Source organism: Mytilus galloprovincialis, chromosome 4 (assembly GCF_965363235.1).
Source record: "Mytilus galloprovincialis chromosome 4, xbMytGall1.hap1.1, whole genome shotgun sequence".
Lineage (NCBI taxonomy): Eukaryota > Metazoa > Mollusca > Bivalvia > Mytilida > Mytilidae > Mytilus > Mytilus galloprovincialis.
In genome coordinates this window covers 87,021,739-87,042,914 of record NC_134841.1, presented here as the reverse complement: position 1 = coordinate 87,042,914, position 21,176 = coordinate 87,021,739, and the positions used below count along the sequence as shown (strand labels likewise).

Here is a 21,176-nt window from a genome sequence, read left to right as displayed (position 1 = left end):
GGCCAGCTGAAGGACGCCTCCGGGTGCGGGAATTTCTCGCTACATTGAAGACCTGTTGGTGACCCTCTGCTGTTGTTGTTTTTTATTTGGTCGGGTTGTTGTCTCTTTGACACATTCCCCATTTCCATTCTCAATTTTAAGTTTCAAGTTGATTGGACTTCAACTTCATCAAAAACTACCTTGACCAAAAACTTTAACCTGAGCTTCACACTATCTTCTTCTTTGTTCAGTGGACCATGAAATTGGGGTCAATACTTTAATTTGACATTAAAATTAGAAAGATCATATCATAGGGAACATGTGTACTAAGTTTCAAATTGATTGGACTTCAACTTCATCAAAAACTACCTGAAGCGGACGAACGGATGCAAAGACCCGAAAACATAATGCCCCACTACTATCGTAGGTGGGGCACAAAAATATATACATGCAAGTCAAAGAATTCTTTTAATTATATCATCAATATTGTTTTTATTACTGGTTTTTGAATATCTAGAAATTTTTTACTCAACGAAAAATTATATATACCAATGCACAATGCAACCAGTTGTTGGCATGACACGGGTTATGTTCTTCTCATATATGTTATGAAGGTATGATACTAAATCCCTTACGGGAAGGATTGTGTCTGATATTCATATGATGAAGACATAATCTTTCAATCAGTTTAATTGAAATTTGGAGCTGGCATGTCAGTTAACTGCTAGTAGTCTATTGTTATTTATGTATTATTGTCATTTTGTTTATTTGGTTACATCTTCTGACATCAGACTCAGACTTCTCTTGAACTGAATTTTAATGTGCGTATTGTTATGCGTTTACTTTTCTTCATTGGCTAGAGGTATAGGGGGAGGGTTAAGATCTCATAAACATGTCCCAAGTCAGGAGCCTCTGGCCTTTGTTAGTCTTGTATTATTTTTAATGTTAGTTTCTTGCGTACAATTTGGAGTTAGAATGGCGTTCATTATCACTGAACTAGTATATATATGTTTGTTTAGGGGCCAGCTGAAGGACGCCTCCAGGTGCGGGAATTTTTCGTTGCATTGAAGACCTGTTGGTTACCTTCTGCTGTTGTGTGTTCTTGGTTTGTTGTCCCTTTGACACATTCCCCATTTCCATCCTCAATTTTACTTTAAACAATGAAAAAATGAAAGCTTTTACACCTTGATGTATTTCATAATAGTAGCTTTTGACTGACATCTGAATGCTTGATAAAAGTTACATAAGAGCACACACTATGTATAAAAGTATGCTGTGTATTCTGAATTAGTATAGAAGTCTACTTCATTTGATTATTCTTCCTTTTAAATAAAATGCATATACCATTATGACCTTCACACCAGTTTATGTCCATGTCTGCCAACAGGAAGTCACTGCTGTCAAGGATACTATCTTCTGCTTCATCGTCAAGCACTTTATGTTCTTGTTCCTGGTGAAAAAGAATATGAAAAAAATATTATTCTCATTTATTCATTTCTAAACTACTAATACATGGAATATTAATATCAAAACTGACATATAAATATTTTCAATGACTATAGGTTCATCAAATGTATGTAAGTAAAAATGTGAAATTCAAAAACTTCTGCTAACAAAAGTTTTCTTTTTATCTGTAGTGACCATGATGGAGGACAAACTAAAATCATAGAAAAAATTAAACCTTTATTATAAATCTAACGTGTCTAACTGTAGACAAGTCAATATTATAAAAAAAACCATCTTATCTGGACAAACAGCTGCAGTTTCATAGTACATATATAGTACATGTAGTTCAATTTATACAATTTTCAATGGTGATGCAAGAAAAACACCATTAGTTTAACTTACTAAGCTTTTTAGTTTTCTTCATTTTATAATGTGTTGTTGTTGTTTTTTTCTATGGGAAGGGGGTACTTTTGTGGGAATAGAGTTTGTATTTTAAATTCAGAAACATATATTGCAACATCATCAAAAGAATTAAAGAATCTTCGGTAGAATTTATTTATAATCACAACAAAATGTTTATGTCTGCATACATTATTTAAAAAGTGATAATAGTAATATTGTTATCTTTATTAAAATATCACTAATACATACATCATGTATAATATATTTTGACCTCATTCATCCCTACTTTATCTGAAACTTGTTTTAAGGTTCACAAACAAAACTAGAGGCTCCAAAGAGCCTGTGTCGCTCACCTTGGTCTATGTGAATATTAAACAAAGGAAGAAGATGGATTCATGACAAAATTGTGTTTTGGTGATGATAATGTGTTTTTACATCTTACTTTACTGAACATTCTTGCTGCTTACAATTATCTCTATCTATAAAGAACTTGGCCCAGTAGTTTCAGTAAAAAATGTTTGTAAAAATTTACAAATTTTATGAAAATTGTTAAAAATTGACTATAAAGGACAATAACTCCTTAGGGGTCAATTGACCATTTCAGTCATGTTGACTTATTTGTAAATCTTACTTTGCTGTACATTATTGCTGTTTAAAGTTTATCTCTATCTATAATAATATTCAAGATAATAACCCAAAACAGTAAAATTTCCTTAAAATTACCAATTTAGGGGCAGCAACCCAACAACGGGTTGTCCGATTCATCCGAAATTTGAGGGCAGATAGATTTTGACCTGATAAACAATTCAACCCAATGTGAGATTTGCTCTAAATGCTTTGGTTTTTGAGTTATAAGCCAAAAACTGCATTTTACCCCTATGTTTTATTTTTAGCTATGGCAGCCATCTTGGTTGGATGGCCAGGTCACCGGACACATTTTTTAAACTAGATACCCCAAAGATGATTGTGGTCAAGTTTGGATTAATTTGGCCCAGTAGTTTCAGAGAAGAAGATTTTTGTAAAAGATTACTAAGATTTACGAAAAATGGTTAAAAATTGACTATAAAGGGCAATAACTCCTAAAGGGGTCAACTGACCATTTCGGTCAAGTTCACTTATTTGTAAATCTTACTTTGCTGAACATTATTGCTGTTTACAGTTTATCTCTATCTATAATAATATTCAAGATAATAACCAAAAACAGTAAAATTTCCTTAAAATTACCAATTTAGGGGCAGCACCCCAACAACGGGTTGTCGGATTCATCTGAAAATTTGAGGGCAGATAGATCTTGACCTGATAAACAATTTAACCCATGTCAGATTTGCTCTAAATGCTTTGGTTTTTGAGTTATAAGCCAAAAACTGCATTTTACCCCTATGTTCTATTTTTAACCATGGTGGCCATCTTGGTTGGTTGGCCGGGTCACGCCACACATTTTTTAAACAAGTTACCCCTATGATGATTGTGGCCAAGTTTAGTTTAATTTGGCCCAGTAGTTTCAGAGAAGAAGATTTTTGTAAAAGATTACTAAGATTTACGAAAAAATGGTTAAAAAATTGACTATAAAGGGCAATAACTCCTTCAGGGGTCAACTGACCATTTTGGTCATGCTGACTTATTTGTAAATCTTACTTTGCTGAACATTATTGCTGTTTACAGTTTATCTCTATCTATAATAATATTCAAGATAATAACCAAAAACAGCAAAAATTTCCTTAAAATTACCAATTCAGGGGCAGCAACCCAACAACAGGTTGTCCGATTCATCTGAAAATTTGAGGGCAGATAGATCTTGACCTGATAAACAATTTTACCCCTGTCAGATTTGCTCTAAATGCTTTGGTTTTTGAGTTATAAGCCAAAAACTGCATTTTACCCCTATGTTCTATTTTTAGCCATGGCGGCCATCTTGGTTGGTTGGCCGGGTCACGCCACACATTTTTTAAACTAGATACCCCAATGATGATTGTAACCAAGTTTGGTTTAATTTGGCCCAGTAGTTTCAGAGGAGAAGATTTTTGTAACAGTTAACGACGACGGACGACAGACGACGGACGACGACGACGGACGCCGGACGCCAAGTGATGGGAAAAGCTCACTTGGCCCTTCGGGCCAGGTGAGCTAAAAAACTGAGGAGTTTAAATAAGCTCAAAATGTTAATGTTGTATTTTCTTTTGTTGCCTGGAGTTAATGGTTTCCTGCTAGATACTCCCCAAGGGAATGGAGGATCCACTACCAATCAGTATCTTACATTATCAAAGTTCTATGAGGAGATGAAATTCCAACAAGAAGAGGTCCACCAGGATACAACAAAACTCCGCCATGATACAGATAATTCACTTGCCTTGCTTACTACTCAACTGCAACAGAAATTTGATCTTCTAGATGAGAAATTGGTCGAGATTGAAGGACTAAACCAAACTATTCCTGATTTTCATAATTTAGAACAAAAGTATATACAGTTAGAACAAAAGTATTTGAAAGTGGAACAGAATTATAACACCTTAAAGCTTGAAACTAAATTGTTGCAGAATAAGAAAAATCAGATGGAAAACTAACTCTTCTTGTTACGAAACAAAACCAATCATCAAGGGCAAGAGTTAGCAATGTTGAAAAATAAATCCCTCTCAGTTGACCAGAACATTGAGCTTAAAAGACTTTGAAGAGTATTAAACCACTTCAAGAACTCAAAACTTTACAGAAAGAAGTAAGATCAATTTCGGCTAAAACAAGTTCATTAAAGATGAAGGAACAGGCACGTTCTTGCATTATACAGTCAGGTACAGGAACTAACAGCGAATAGTAATAGGTCAACCACAAATTTATCTACACAGATCATGCAGATGAAGACTTTGCAGATGAATTCTAACACTTCAATCATTGATTTAGGTACACAGATGAAGACTTTGCAGATGAATTCTAACACTTCAATCATTGATTTAGGTACACAGATGAAGACTTTACAGACAAATCATAATACATCCATCACAGATTTAGTCACCCAGTTGAAAATTGTCCAGAAGAATCAAAGCACAGCTCTTGCCAATTTTGAGTTAAAAATACATGAGGCAACCATAACTGGAAACCAAACATTTACCCATTTACAGCAACAGATAGACAAAAGCATGGACCTAGGTATGGCTTTCTTGCAGTTTAAAATTCAATGTTTTCATCAGTAAATATGTTCTTATCAAAGCCCTGCGATTTTAAAGTCACTATGAACTTTTTCAGATCTTTATTTAATCCTGTTCACAGACTATTCTATCCTGAAGTTGACAAAATGTCTAATAAAACAGTATCTGAACTTATTTACTCTCTTTGGCCTATGCTAGGCTAAAAAATATGTTGAAGCAATATGTATTATAAGATAAAATCTATAAAAAATCAAACTTAAAAACTCATGTACATGATTAAACTTTTTTTTAGGAGGGGGAGGGGGAGGGGATTCAAGTTTAAAAAACCAGGATAAATTTCAGTTTTCGAGATTTTTTTTTAGTGGCCTTGACTGCACAACAAGTATCTTCTACAGGCAAAGCTGGAATAATTAACTTTAACAATGTCAAGTTTAGTATTGGTATCAATAACTTGTTAGCCTATACAAGTACAGGAAAGTTTACTTGTGAGAATGATGGATTATATCTAATTTCTGCCTCAATCATGTCCAATGCCAATGGAGCATATTACAGAATTTACCTCAATGGTAATGTTATATCATACACAATGATTGGATCTAACAACCAAGGTACTTCTATGCAACATACTGGTACTGTTGTTCTAGCACTTCAGATACATGCTAATGATAGTGTGTGGGTATACAATGGGGGTGACGATTATATATATGCAGGAGACTGGTCCACATTAACAATTGTAAAAATCAAATAAATTAAACCATTAAATGACTGCACAGTCTTGGTACTATTACATAATAAAATTTACCAAATTAGAATTAGAATGGGCATGATGATTATTATTAATTACAATTGTATCTAATACCTTGTTTTGTAACTACATATAACTTTTGAAGTAACATTTGTTTATAAGCAACCCTGACTACAACAATAATTGGGAATATATAAAATAAAACAATGTTTTACTTTTTAATTTATTAGTTTATAACATTCAAATGTGCATTCTAGATGTATAACATTGATCCAATGTAAACATAATATTTACATGTCAGATTAAAAAAGAGATTGATATAAATCATATTTTTGATATGTATTTTTATAATTAGAATAATTTCATATTCAATAATGCATATAAATTCTATGTTTTATTATTCATTAATCTATTTTTAAAGTAACAACCACAAAACTAGAGGCTCTCATGAGCCTGTGTCGCTCACCTGTATCTACTGTGGTTTTGTAAAATATGTGAGTGTGAAGGTTAAAATCATAACAAATTGTTGATACCTAAATAATGATTGCCATCAAGTTTTGTTTAATTTGGCGCAGTAGTTAAAAAGTAGATTTTTTTTTTTAAAGTCTACAAAAATTACCTATAAACACATAAATTGCAGAAAATGACAGGACAATAAGACATTCATCAGATTTCAATAGATGAAATTGGTCATGTTGACTTATTTGTAGATCTTTGTTTGATATTTTTGCTATTTACAGTTTATATCTTAATTTTCTATGTATAATTATATTCAAGATAATAACCAAAACTTCAAAATTTCCTTTAAATTGCCAAAAAAAGGGTTGTCTGATTCATCTGTAAATGTTTGAATTTGTATTTTTATTAGTCTGCCTTTTTTGTGTACAAATAAAACATAGCATTAGCAATGTCAGATTGCTTTAAATGCTTTAGTTTCAGAGATATTAGCCAAAAACTGCATTTGCGTACACTACATACCCCAGGGTTCTATTTTTAGCCAAGTCAGACATGTTGGTTGGCAGGCAGGGTCATTGGATATATTTTTTTTAACTAAATAACCCTTGTGATTAAGTTTGATTAAATTTGTCTAAGTGGTTTCAGAGCAGAAGATTTTTTTAAAGATTACTAAATATAATATTTAAGAAGAATTTTTCAAAACTGACTATCATGGCTATAAAGAGCAATAGCTCCTAAGGGAGCTACCATTTGATTTTTATGGGGGGGCTAGGATGAAATTTGAAAAAAATAGGCAGGACAGGAGTTTTGAGTAAAAAAAAAAGGCAGGATGAGACACTTTGCAAAAAAAAAAAAAGGATGACAATTTAGGTAAAAAAAGTCAGGATAAACTAATAAAAAAAAGGCAGGACCGAATAGAGTGAAAAATAAAAAGGCAGGACAGAGATTACAACTAAAAAAAAATGCAGGACAAAATTTTTCATCCTAGCCCCCCCCCATAAAAATCAAATGGTAGCTCCCTAAAGGGGCCCATTGAGATTTTTGTTCAAATTGACTTATTTAAATTTACAGTTTACCTCTATCATTGTCTATCAAAAATAATATTTAAGATAACAACCAAAAACAGCAAAATTTCCTGAAAATAACAAGTTAAGGGTCATCCACCCCACAACTGGTTGTCTGATTCGTCTAAAAATTTCAGGGCAGATAGATCTTGACCTGATGAATAATTTTATCTTGTCAGATTTGCTCTAAATGATTTAGTTGAAAAGATATAAGCCAAAAACTGCATTTTACCCTTGTATTCTATTTTTAGCCATGTCGGCCATGTTGGCTTTCAGACAGGGTCATCGTACCCATTTTTTAAAACTAAATAGCCTAATGATGATTGTAGCCAAGTTTAGTTAAATTTGACCAACATGACCAAGTGGTTTCAGAGTAGAAAAGTTTTGTAAAGTATACAGATGACGTCAACGATGGCCACCAAGTGATGAGAAAAGCTCACTTGTCCCACTAGGACAGGTGAGCTAAAAAAAAAATCAAAGCGCTGTAAGCACTGTAGGCAGTTAACCAAAAACCAAGGCAAACATAACAAGAGGCTGTCACAACGACAGCAAACCGGATTTATTAACATTTATTTGTCTCCTGGCAATATAACAAGAACCATAACTGATGAACGGTGAAAGTGAAAATCGTCAATATCAAATTTGACCTGCATTTTATCATCAGTATCAACATATTAAAATTTGAAAGAGCTTAGGTTGAATGATTCATGAGTAAATGCAACAACATGAATGGAAACGCCATTTTTTTATCTTTCAAGAACCATAACTCATGGACGGTAAAAGTCAAAATCGACATTATTGAACTTGACCTCCATTTTGTCATCAGTAACAACATATTAAAATTTGAAAAGCTTTGGTTGAACAGTTCATTAGTATATGCAACAACATGACTGGAAACGCCATTTTTCAATCTTTCAAGAACCATAACTCCTGAACGGTAAAAGTCAAAATCGTCATTCTTGAACTTGACCTCCATTTTGTCATCAGTAACAGCATATTAAAATTTGAGAAGCTTTAATTGAACAGTTCATGTGTAAATGCACGGACACGACTGGAAACGCCATTTTTCAATCTTTCAAGTAACATAACTCCTGAACGGTAAAAGTCAAAATCGTCATTCTTGATCTTGACCTCCATTTTTTTATCAGTAACAACATATTAAAATTTGGGAAGCTTTGGTTAAACAGTTCATGCGTAAATGCACGGACACGACTGGAAACGCCATTTTTCAATCTTTCAAGAACCATAACTCCTGAACGGTAAAAGTCAAAATCGTCATTCTTGATCTTGACCTCCATTTTTTCATCAGTAACAACATATTAAAATTTGGGAAGCTTTGGTTAAACAGTTCATGCGTAAATGCACGGACACGACTGGAAACGCCATTTTTCAATCTTTCAAGAACCATAACTCCTTAACAGTAAAAGTCAAAATCGTTATTCTTGAACTTGACCTTCATTTTGTTGTCAGTAACAACATATTAGCTTTGGATGCACGGTTCATGAGAAAATGCATCTCAATCTTTTACAAGTTCTCAAAACACACACAAGAGGGTGTGGGGTGACCCTAGGGACTACCCCTATTTTTCATTTGATTTTTTATATTGTCCCATACATGAATATATAGGGTTTATGGAAGGGGATCTCGACCGTTATCAAGTTTTCAAACAGGAGGGGGTGGGGGACCCCAGTGACTTCCCCTATATTTCATTTGATTTGTTATATTGTCCAATACATAAATATTTATTGTTGAGGGGTGGGGATCTCATCTGTTTCTAAGTTATCAAACAGGAGTGGGTAGGGTGACCCTAAGGACTCTCCCTATATTTCATTTGATTAGTTCTCATACATGAATATATATGGTTTAATTTAAAGGTGGGGATCTCAACTGTTTCCAATTTCTCAATCAGGTGACTGCAGGGACTCCCCTATATTTCATTTAATTTAGAGTTGGGGATCCCAACTGTTTCAAAATTCTTAAACATGAGGAGTAGGGTGACCACAGGGACTTCCCCTATATTTCATACATTTGATTTGTTATATAGTCTTATACATGAGTATATATCATTTATATGGTTAAGGGGTGATGATCTCGAATTTTTCCAAGTTCTCAAACCGGAGGGTGTACAGTGACCATAGGGACCCCCTTATAATTCATTTGATTTGTAATATTGTCCCATACATAAAAATATATTGTTTAAGATTGTGGATCTCGACCGTTATAAATTCTCAAACAGAAAGGGGTAGTCAGAGTGGCCCAACGAACTCCACCTATATTTCATATGATTTGTTATATTGTCCCATACATAAATATATATGTTTTAGGGGTGGGGATCTTGACCATTACCATGTTTTTGTCATTTTGGTCTCTTGTGGATAGTTGTCTCATTGGTAATCATACCACATCTTTTTTTTCATATATAAGAAACTTCCAGCTATTTTAACTGACCTATCAAAATTGAGAAGAAAAAAATATCCCTTGAAATTGCAGTAATATGTTTAACTTGAAAAGCATTTAACATTCATTACCAACATTTATCACTGATAAAAAAAATTATACTGTTACCAGGAACATATATATTGTTAGAATTGTATTGGATTTTGACATTAAAATTGGTGTACAAAATATTTTCTGCTTTTTCTTTCTTTTACATATATCTTTTGGTTTTAAATTCTAGTGTTTATATTTATTTACCAGGCATAGATGTATTTTGTCACCTGTCTGGATTTTTTTAGTTGATAGCCAAAACCCGGGATTACCCTTATCCGCTTCCGGAATCGGATCCGATATTGTAATCTCGCGGCAGCCATTTTGTTTTCAATGTTGTTTTTGACAGATAGTGAGATACGATTTTACTCGGATTTACACATTATTTACCGGCGATTTTCTTTATAAAGCTAGCGGTTGAACAAATTGAACATCGCTGACATGAATGGTAATGATGAAAATAAGTTTGAGATCGTTTATTAGGAAACTTCGGTAAAAATGTTTGCAAAGTTATTTTTTTTATTTTCTTTCAAGGTCCGTCTGGCGGGTTACACTAAAGACCTGAAAGTGGACCTGAAAAGACCTGAAAAGACCTGAAAAGACCTGAAAATGTACGACTAAAATTATTTAAATAGCAATAACTTTTTTATTATTGGATGGAATTTCTTCAAGTTGGAATTTTATTAATTGTTAATATCCATATTTCATTAAAATTTAAATGTTTTAAATTAAAAACAAATTTTTAATGCCAAAAGTTGGACCCGAAGGGAGAAATGAAAAGACCTGAAGGGACCTGAAAATCTATTGTCGGACTCATTCTAACTTCAATAACTTTTTTAATATTCAATGATTATCTTTCAACTTTTGGTTTTGTGGAACCAAAAGTTCAGAATAATGATAAAATAAAAAAAAATGATATGAAAAATATTGTTGGAGTGTGAAAACTCGGACCTGAACGGAAAATTAAATAACATAAATTTGCTTGAAAAGAATGCGGTCAGTTTTATTCAAGATCTTGAACTGTTTTCAATCAATCTCCTTGAAATATGAATTTTGTTAAAGGAAAGGTATAATATATCTTTGAAATGATAAAGAATTTTATCGAAAATATAATGGTCGAGTTACAAAATTCGGACCTTGTCGGGGAAATAAAAGACATGAATTGATCATAGGGGTAGATGTATTTAAACTCGAATATAACATTGTTTTTTCTATTTGTTTTTATTTTAGACAAAAGTCTATTGAAGAGAACTTTTATATTTATACAGGAACATATTTGAATACAAAATACCTTGTTGATAATGAATCCTGTACCTAAAGATTAAAAAAGAAGATTGCCCGTTGAAATTATTCAAACTAATTCAACCTGCTTAAACTGCTTTAATATATATTAAAGCAGGTCTTAAACTGTTTTATTTATAAAATGAAAAAATAGTATTGCTTCCCCATAAACCATATGTACTAACTTTAAAGACGCGTGTTCGTCGATTGGAATGTTTTAATTACATGAACGTGTGCCGGTTGTAATTCACACCTTGTATTGATATTTAATAGGTGATAATTGGATCATTAGTCTAAAAAAACATTTCACTTTAATTGAATTATCACTATATCTTATCACACAATTTAATTCTTTATTAACCAAATGTTTTACAACATATAGGTACATGTATAATCAATATATACTAAACATAGATTACAAAAATATACGATCATGACAAAACAGACAGAAGTATTTTAACAATTATACACAAAAAAATAAATACATATAAATATAATTCCAAATAGCAAATATTTGTAACAAATGAATTACAGATCATCTTACTGAAAACAGTCATTTCTGAGTTTCAGAGCTCTAAATATATATTTTTCTAAGTTCTGGCGTAGCTAGTAACCACGTAGAAATTCCGACTGCAAAAGTGGGAGGTCGCAGACCTCGTACCACCGCTAATTTGAACCACTGCGTCCAAATTGAAAAGATACGAAAATTTCGTCTTCTAATTCAAAATTGCCGCCAACAGCGTGATCAGTTGAACTTATATTAATAGACTACTGACGTATATATACGTAGTTGACTACGTATTGACGACAAACAATATTCCTACGACTTTTGTAATTTGGGAAATCTTAACTACTTGTCTTAATAGATTTTCGGCGATTAAATATTTCATACATTTGTTCTTTGACATCTTAGCCAAAAGCTCAGGGGATAATAAACTACATAAGGATTCATAATGTGCTCTACTTCCTATGTGCAACTTCAAAACTTTTGGGAAAATCGACGATCATTTAAGGTTTTTCTGGTCATATTTTTTGTAATCCAGAATGAAAAGTATGAAAAAACTGTGCAATAAGTTATAAATAATATAGTAGCCAGCTAGATGATAACAATTGCACGTATTTCAGCATTTATTGGGTAGCACACAAATCCAGGGCGCTCGCATAAGGCAGCTTAACTGCCTAAAAACAACACACATCCTTAAAGACATTAATAGGTTGTACAGTAAATCACAAGTTTATTTTTCATATAATTTATTGTCTTTTCCTCAATTGTTAGAAATGTGATTAACAAAATAATTAGATTATACAAAATAAAGAGTGATACGTTAAAACTTGCAACTAACTTTCTTCATTTTTGTAATTGTGTCAAGGAAAATAACTTTATTGCCTAGATGTATTATTAATCTTATTATTTGATTGAAGTTAATGTTTAAAGTTATGTATTTGTTTTGTTAAGATTTGTCTATTTTCTTAATGTAAACGTAAATATTGTATATTTTTACTGAAACTTTACAAAAATGATAATTTGTATACATGTGTAGATGCACTCTTTGACCTTGGAATTTCCAAAAAGGCTGCCGTTACCCTGGCAATGAGGGAAGGGTTCCATCAATTATTGCTAACAATTACAAATCTAGTTTAAACTGCAATTGTACTGCTCCTCTGGGCGTCTTGGTTGACAAATAAAAATTGTTGTTGTTGTGTATGTTCAAATTCAATATACATGATGTATATAATCATTATTCATTAATTGAAAAGACATTTTTTTATCATATGTGCAAAGTATGATTGAAGTATACTACTGTCAAAAGGGCATATAAATTGTACAGGTCAACCGAATGACATAACGAAAGAGCCATGAGACCGCCAAGGTCACTTTGAACCTAAAATGAAATTCATAAATTATATCATGTATAACCTTGATAACATATATCTATAATACTAAAATACGAGGTCCAATTTGTCAGCCGTCATCGGGTAATAACCACAAATCCAAGAATTCATCTTTATACATAGCTAATATAGGACAATGGTGTTGATTAAAAATTACACCACTCCAGACCCTTTTGTTTTTCCCATAATTAATATTGCCAATAATAAACAAGTTCCGGGTCGAATCCGATACCGATACCAATAGTATATTCACCATTTACCTATTACCTTATCTGTACGTTCCGCATCTGACAGGCGCACCACCAAACGGTGTATTTAGGATTTTTCTATATACACGGGTCATAATCACAGGGTTGACACTACTAAATGCAATTGTCAAATTGTTCCCTATTGTAGTATTTTAATCAGTAAATTAAGACTTTCTAAGATAACAATACGAATACTAAAAATATGGACTTAAAATAAGGCGTATAGGTACAGTTTCATCAATTTGTTAGCGGGCATGACGTAAAACAGCGAATCAAAGAATTCAACTTTATTTAAAATGCTGTTGATTAAAAAACACTCAATTCCAGGATCTTTTGTTTTCCAAATAAATAATATTACCAAAAACTGATAAGTTCCAGGTCGACGGGTTCAAACAGAAAGATTTGAAAGCAGAGAAAACTGTGTATCTTATAATTGGCATGACTATCAGATGACAATACCAATACTAGAATAAGACTAAGTTACATGTATATACTTTAATTCAGTCACGGACCCGCGATATCACGGGTGTTTTCTAGTACAATGTAAAATTGTATCAAATAATACAAACCATTACAGTTACCTGCTTTAAATCTTTAGGCTCTGTTGTTGTATCTGAATTTCTTATCACTTTTCCCATTGCTGACTTTGGTTCAGGACTACTGTTAATACATGTATCGACTTTTATATGATGATGACTCTGGTCAATGATATCACTATCGCAACCTCTTTTTACAGCGTTAGCATCACCACAAGGATCAGTATGATCTTGTGGATTTAGAACTGATGAACTTTTTAATCTTGTGTTGTTTTTGACATGTTTAACATTATCATACTCATGACTCTTTCTTTCATTATTAAAAGAATTTGCAAACCATGAAGAATTGTCATTTGGTGATGTAGCATCATCAAATTGACAGTTACTTATTTTAAAATCACTTTTTACATTTTGTTCACTTTTGAAATATTTACTCTGTCGATTTATTTCATCTTTCAAGTCACTACTACTTTTGCGTCTGGTTTTACCAACTCTTCGACATGGTCCCTTTTCCACATCAGCTGATGACATCAAGGTACATACACATACAATATTGATGTATTTGGCAAGTTTTAAATATGTCTGAGGTTCCCTGTTGAAAATAAATATTAGAATTAAGCTTTGTTTCTGACATACAGAAAAACAAATCTCACCCTTTATTTTGTCATCAAATTAACACAAAGACACAGCAAAAAATAAATAGAGTAATTGTCTAAATATTTGCTCCTAACCAGCATAAACTGTAGGATATTCTTTATAATGAATAACATGAATAATAGATGTATTACATTTAGGGGTCATCCATAACTGTCAACCATTTTCCAAAGTGTACAAATCATACTCTTTTTCAGACACCCCACCCTCCCTCAAAAAGTGTACATCAACAATTTTCAGATTTCAAGAGAGGAATCAATCATTCTTAATAAAAAGAAGATCCTGTTTATTATATTTTAGTTTAATATAGAAATTTGCATTGAAAATAAACTAAAACATATCTGACTGTTTTATTTGATGACATCTATCTGTGATGCTTGTGTTTTGTCAGAATGAAGAGTACAAAGATTAGTTTTTCCCCTATCACACAGTGGGAATGGTAACTCCAATGAAAAAGGGCACCTAGATCATGCAAAATTAAAGCTTATGCAGAATAGAGAAATTGATTTTAAATTAAAAACAAAAATAAGAATAGAAACTAGAGTGTCGCTCACCAGATATTTTTATTTACAATTGACAAATGATTGATGCATGAAATAATGCAACCGTTATACTTTTGCTTTAGTTTCAGAGATATAAGTGTACATCAACCATTTTCAGATTTCAGGAGAGGAATCAATCATTCTCAATAAAAAGAAGATCCTGTTTATTATCATGATTATATATATTTTAGTTTAATAGATAAGTGTTTCCCCTATCACACAGTGGGAATGGTAACTCCAATGAATCAAAGCCTTAAAGGCTGTAAAAGCAATTGCTGTCATGTTAATGTTTGGGGACTTTTATTTTTCATCCACATATATATAATAATTAAACCTGCCATGAGTGTTGTCTAGTGAGAAGTAAGAAGGTTTTAACTTTATATAAATAAAAGACTTTAGCAGAAAGTCATTTTTAATATGTTTTATATTTCACAAGGAGACAACACGTTTACCAGGCTAAAGTTGGGGTCAAATATACATGTGCTGAAACATATAACTCAAAAAGAAATCATCATGGATTATCCCCTGGTAGTGTTTGTAACTGGGCAATAACTTCCTTTATTGATTTAATTTTAACAATTTTCATTATTAATTTATATTTAACCATTAACACAAATGATTAAGTTAAAACATTTCAACTTTCCAGACGCAAATGTTAAAAAACGGGAAAGAAATAAAATATCTTACAAGACATAAACATGTAAAGAATAAATATATATTTCAGCTTAATAAAAATATTTTCATAATGGTACTTTGTCATCATTTTTAAAACTAAGTTCAAAACATTATTGCTCAGTTGATATACATGTATGTCCTTCTGATGCAGTACGAGCACAGGCACTTGTTTCTATCCAAAATAGTTTTATATGGATAGCCGACCTTCCTATGGATAGAAACAAGTGCATGTGGGTACGAGATAACTATAATTCTCATGCAATCCCGAAAAGGGGGGGGGGGGGGTCATCACAGACAAACATGACATTAAATCGTTATCACTGATGTATTGTTTAGGGCCAGTTGAAGGACACCTCCGGGTGCGGGAATTTTTCGCTGCATTGAAGACCTGTTGGTGACCTTCTGCTGTTGTATGTTTTTCTATGGTCGGGTTGTTGTCTCTTTGACACATTCCCCATTTCCATTCTCAATTTTATTATACGAACAAGAACAAACAGCTCTACGTTGCTTTGACATTTATCAATTTTCAGGAAACATTGCGAAAAATGATCTTCAATATTTCGAAAACATGTGAAATAAAATTGCGAACACGGTGGACCGTCGAGTGTCAACAAACGTAGTAGACTTGTTCACTGAAAAGATAATGGTTTCATCTGACATTTGTTATGCATTCCCAGTTTTGATCATGATATTTAAAAAGACGTACTTTTTTTCAAACTATGTAACTAGAAAATTCCAAATTGTAATATCTCTTCATCTGGACCGACTTAGCATCTACTACGTTTGGACGGGTCCATTTCATTAGTAAGGTGATCGATAAATATTACGGAGTTTGACAGAAAAGGAAAACGAACTTATTGAGAGGTTTAGCTAGCTATAAAACCAGGTTCAATCCACCATTTTCTACATTAGAAAATGCCTGTACCAAGTCAGGAATATGACAGTTGTTATCCATTCGTTTGATGTGCTTGGACTTTTGATTTTGCCTTTTGATTTTTGATTTTCCTTTTTGAATTTTCCTCGGAGTTCAGTATTTTTGTGTTTTTACTTTTTATTGTTATTTGTTTTCAACAAGGGTTTCGTTCCGCTGAATTATTTGCGCAAACAAAGTTTGTCTATTTTTAGATTACAGGTAATCATTTGACACTACGCATTAACCTGTGTAGTGATTTTGATTTTACGATAAATGTATGAATGAACGATAATTTTATGAATGAACAAGAGCACCTGACCTCTTAAAGAAACACAAATTAAACATATAAAACCGTATTTAATAGGAGATAATTCAGTTAAATTTTCAATACTAAATCAACAACTGAAATGAATCCATATTTTGTTGAAACATCGTACGAACGGCGGAAAACGGAATCGGAGTTATAAAAATGTACTTTTTTTTACTCGGACTTCTATGTTATTTGATAGTCAAACGGTTGACCCTTTAAATACAAAAATACATCTACAAGAACATATTCTGAAACTTCTTAAATCCACTAACGTTTTTTTTTTAAAGTTTCAAGCTATGTATTGCATTAGAAAACATACATAGGTGTTAAAGAATGACAGACCAGGAGCCTGTTTAACAAAATACTATGGCTTGATATGGGCGGAGTCTCTGATCTGGGTCACAAAGATGGCCATACGCGATAGCATAAAAGCAATTGCTTTAAAAAGGGCACCTGGATCATGCAAAAGATTAACAAAAGGGCACATGAATTATTCTAAGAATCAAAGAAAGGGAAATGCATGGTTAAATTGCATTGGTAAAGTATGGACTGACAGTTGTTGATGGAATCAGAGCTCAAGACAGCGATCAATAAAAGTGTAATGTTTTAAAACATTTAAGGGGGTTCGCGGGTCTAAATAATTTATATAGGATTTCTCTATATTTTTCTATAAATGAACTTTATCTTATAGTTAATAGAAAAATAGAATAAAAAAGTGGGGTCACCGTTCATTTGCGCTTACAATCTGCCTTTGAAAGAAGCATACATTTTTGTAAAGGTGTTTTTTTTCTGTTGAAGTAATAGGAGAAATAAAGGTAATATCTAAATAAAAAAAAAGAAATTTATTACAGAAATCGCCAAAATTTTACAATAATTTAGTTTAAGTACAGCTTATATGGAAATTATATTAAAAAAGATAGGTCACCGATGAGTTGAAAAAGATATTTCAATTTTAGAGCCAAAAAATGGCATTTTTCCACCAAAGGGAGATAATTTGGAACTTTTTCAATGATGTATACATTTTGAAAGTCATTTGGGGCCAACACGAAGTGATTGTTTTGAATGATTTTTGTACCATATGATAAAGTAACAACTACAAAAGGAAATAAATAAAATTTGTAATGAAAAACAAATGTTTGATTTTTTTCTGAAATTTTTATACCCTCGAGACTCCTTAAAGTTTCTAAATTTCCCGCCTGTATTTCTATTTAAAAGGTCCCTGTAAATTTGCCATTCATGGCACTATTATCGTTTATGTATATATACTGTAGCATGTACATATATTGAATATTTTTTAAGTTAAGGTTAAACTTCATATGGAGGTGCTTCTAATTAAAGGAGGCTTATACTAAGAAAAATAAGTTTACCTCCGGTTTACTGGCATACTATTTTGGAATGTATTACAAGGAAATTAATCGAAGGACCAGTTTAAAATCTTTTCACAAAATGGCGTCTTGTCAAAATCTAAACATTCAAAGAATTTAATGTTTCCATCGATTTTGTTTAATAAACAGAGTGAAACGATAACGATCTATAATAAAGCAGGTGAAATTGACAATCGGGGGTACTGAGAAATGCTTTCAAACTTTTTGTTTAAATAATTTTACTAGTTCACATTTTTAAAAGACTTAGTTTTTATATGATTTGATCTTTTAATCGATCAATCCGGATTGAGGAAAATTATGATATCCAAATAAATATCATCAAGTGAAAATAATAAAGAAGAAATAAGAAGAGAAACACACCCCGGCCAATTCTCGATTTTATACATCGATCTTCCCTACGGAAACGAAATAAATTTTGGAAATAAAAATAAAAGCATACGGTAAAAATGTTGATTTTTTAACCCCCTCCCCCAAGTGTACATTTTGTACACTTTGGAAAATGGTTGACAATTATGGATGACCCCTTAATTATCATGATTATGTAGAAATGGCTAAGTCCATATATAAAACAATGTTTGCATGGAAAAGCAAATGAAAAATCAATTTTATTAAAAAAGTAGGAGCCAGAAAAATCACTAGTTTTGAAAACTTAGAGCCAACTTTAGAGCCAGCTAGACTTGATTTCTTCTATGGTTTAATAAAATTTAAAATATGTTCAATCTATAAGAATTTAGCCTGCACTTTAATTACATCATTAAACATGTTACACCAAGTAAGTTATTGCATAGGGTTTATATACATACAAAAACAGTACTTTTATTTTCTTATGTGTTATATGTAGATAAAGAAGAATATGATTATCTTATGCAGAATAGAGAAATTGATTTTAAATTAAAAACAAAAAAAGAATAGAAACTAGAGTGTCGCTCACAAAATATTTTTATTTACAATTGATGCATGAAATAATGCAACCGTTATACTTTTGCTTTAGTTTCAGAGATATAAGTCAAAAACTGCATTTTCCACCTATTTTGAACACTTCTATTATTCATATTATTAGCAATGTCTGCCATGTTGGTTGGCAGACAGGGTCATCAGACATATTTTTCAAACTAGTTACCCTAATGCCTATTATGTGACCAAGTATGGTTAAATTTGTCTCAGTTGTTTCAGGAGAAGACTTTTGTAAAAGATTACAAACATTTACGAAATTTGTTAAAGTTGACTTTAAAGGGCAACAGTTTATCTCTATCTATATCTATATTAAAGAAATAAACTAAAACCTGCAAAATTTCCTTAAAATTACTTATTCAAGGGCAGCAACTCAATAACATCTTGCATTGTCTGATTCATCTGAAAATTTCAATACAGATAGATCTTAACCTAATGAACATTTTTAAGCAGTTTCAAAGTTGCTTTACATGTAGTTTCAGAGATATAAGCCAAAATCTACATTTTACTCCTATGTTCTATTTTTAGCCATGGTGACCATCTTGGTTAGTTGGCCAGGTCATTGGACACATTTTGTAAACTAAATGCCCCAATGATTATTGTGCTTCAGTTTGGTTAAATGTGGCCCAGTAGTTTCAGAAGAGAAGTTTTTTGTAAAAGTTCACAATGACTGATGCCATCATTTGAAAATGAAGATCAACATTATTAAGAAATGAAAATTTTGCCACTAGGAATATCGCCAGCAGCTGTATTTTGTCGCCAGATGAATTATTAAAAAAGAAATCCCAAACTATGATATTGGCACCACACAAGGCAGTCCCTGAAACCTTAGGCCAGTATCCACTCACATGACTCACTGAAAATTAGAGATATTTATTCTGTACAATCTGTTTAAATTTTCAAAATTATGTCAGATGTCAAAGACACAAATGCGACACGATGGACACTGATATGCTACAGTATTAAAATAAATGAAGAAAGGATGACTAACAAAAGAGGACATTCACCTAGGATTTGTATATATAAAAAAGAAGATGTGGTATGATTGCCAATGAGACAACTGTCCACAAGTCAAGAGACCAAAATGACAGACATTAACATGATTAACACCTATACAATAGTATACATCACCGAACAGCCTTCAACAATGAGCAAAGCCCATACCTCATAGTCAGCTGTAAAAGGCCTCATTATGACAATGGAAAAAAAATTCAAACGAGAAAACAAACGGCATTATTTAAATAAAAAAATAATTTTAGTGAAAATAAATTAAAAAAATAGTAGTTTATATATGATATACAATAAACATTTATACATATATATCGTCTAAACATCAACCCAATAATGATAGATCTGTAAATTTGCTTTCACAAATTTTTTGTTCTTCCCTTGCCGGGATTGGAACCCATGATACTGAGATATCGTAACACTAAATAGCATGCACTGTAGCCGTCCCGCTAGACCACACGACCACCTGGGCTTCATAAAAAATGAAGCTTTCGGTGGCCGGTTGTTATCTTTCCACATCAGTTTTAATCTAGCGTCGTACTACAGTACATGATATATAATTTATAAGGCATGGAGATGTTATTTTTACAGATCAGCTTAAATTATCTATAGCAAAGGATCCTACAAATTAATGTAAGATACAGTCACAGAATATATAACAATATATATGTATCACTGAAATTCAAGCAACTGAGACTGAAATTTAAGTGAATCCTTAAATCAACATCAAGGAATGTCAGTAAGTCTCCTTAATTTCTTACTAAAATTATTCATATAAAGTGTATAGAGTAAAAAGCTGCTAAAACTTAGATCTTCATGTTAACCTATTCAAAATGACTTCTTCTGTGTATGCAGACGCGTAATTTCAGTCTTACACCATTGTACACAATTTAAATTTAGTGCCATTTTCCAAAATAAAAATCAACCGCTTACGCTCTACCAAAATATTTGTATTTCTCTAAATTGTCAATTATTTTAAAAATTATTTGAATTTTTTATGCATCAAAATTTAATAAAGGATTTGTCTAAAAACATTTATAATGCTATTTCAACAATATTAGATC

The 21,176-nt window shown here is 32.1% G+C and overlaps 1 protein-coding gene across 2 annotated transcripts in view; it reads right to left on the bottom strand.

Moving 5' to 3' along the window:
* Positions 1–21,032, bottom strand: part of LOC143073274 (helicase POLQ-like) — a 33,983-nt gene extending 12,951 nt beyond the window's left edge. Inside the window, exons 1-3 of one of the 2 annotated variants that reach the window (XM_076248683.1) lie at positions 20,937–21,032; positions 13,708–14,266; positions 1,324–1,429 (exon numbers count right to left, since the gene is read on the bottom strand). In XM_076248683.1, coding sequence (XP_076104798.1) covers positions 1,324–1,429; positions 13,708–14,205 — 604 coding nt within the window. In that variant the 5' untranslated portion in view covers positions 14,206–14,266; positions 20,937–21,032. The remainder of the gene's footprint in view (positions 1–1,323; positions 1,430–13,707; positions 14,267–20,936) is intronic. The other variant, XM_076248684.1, reaches the window with a different exon arrangement.
* Positions 21,033–21,176: the final 144 nt, after the last annotated feature.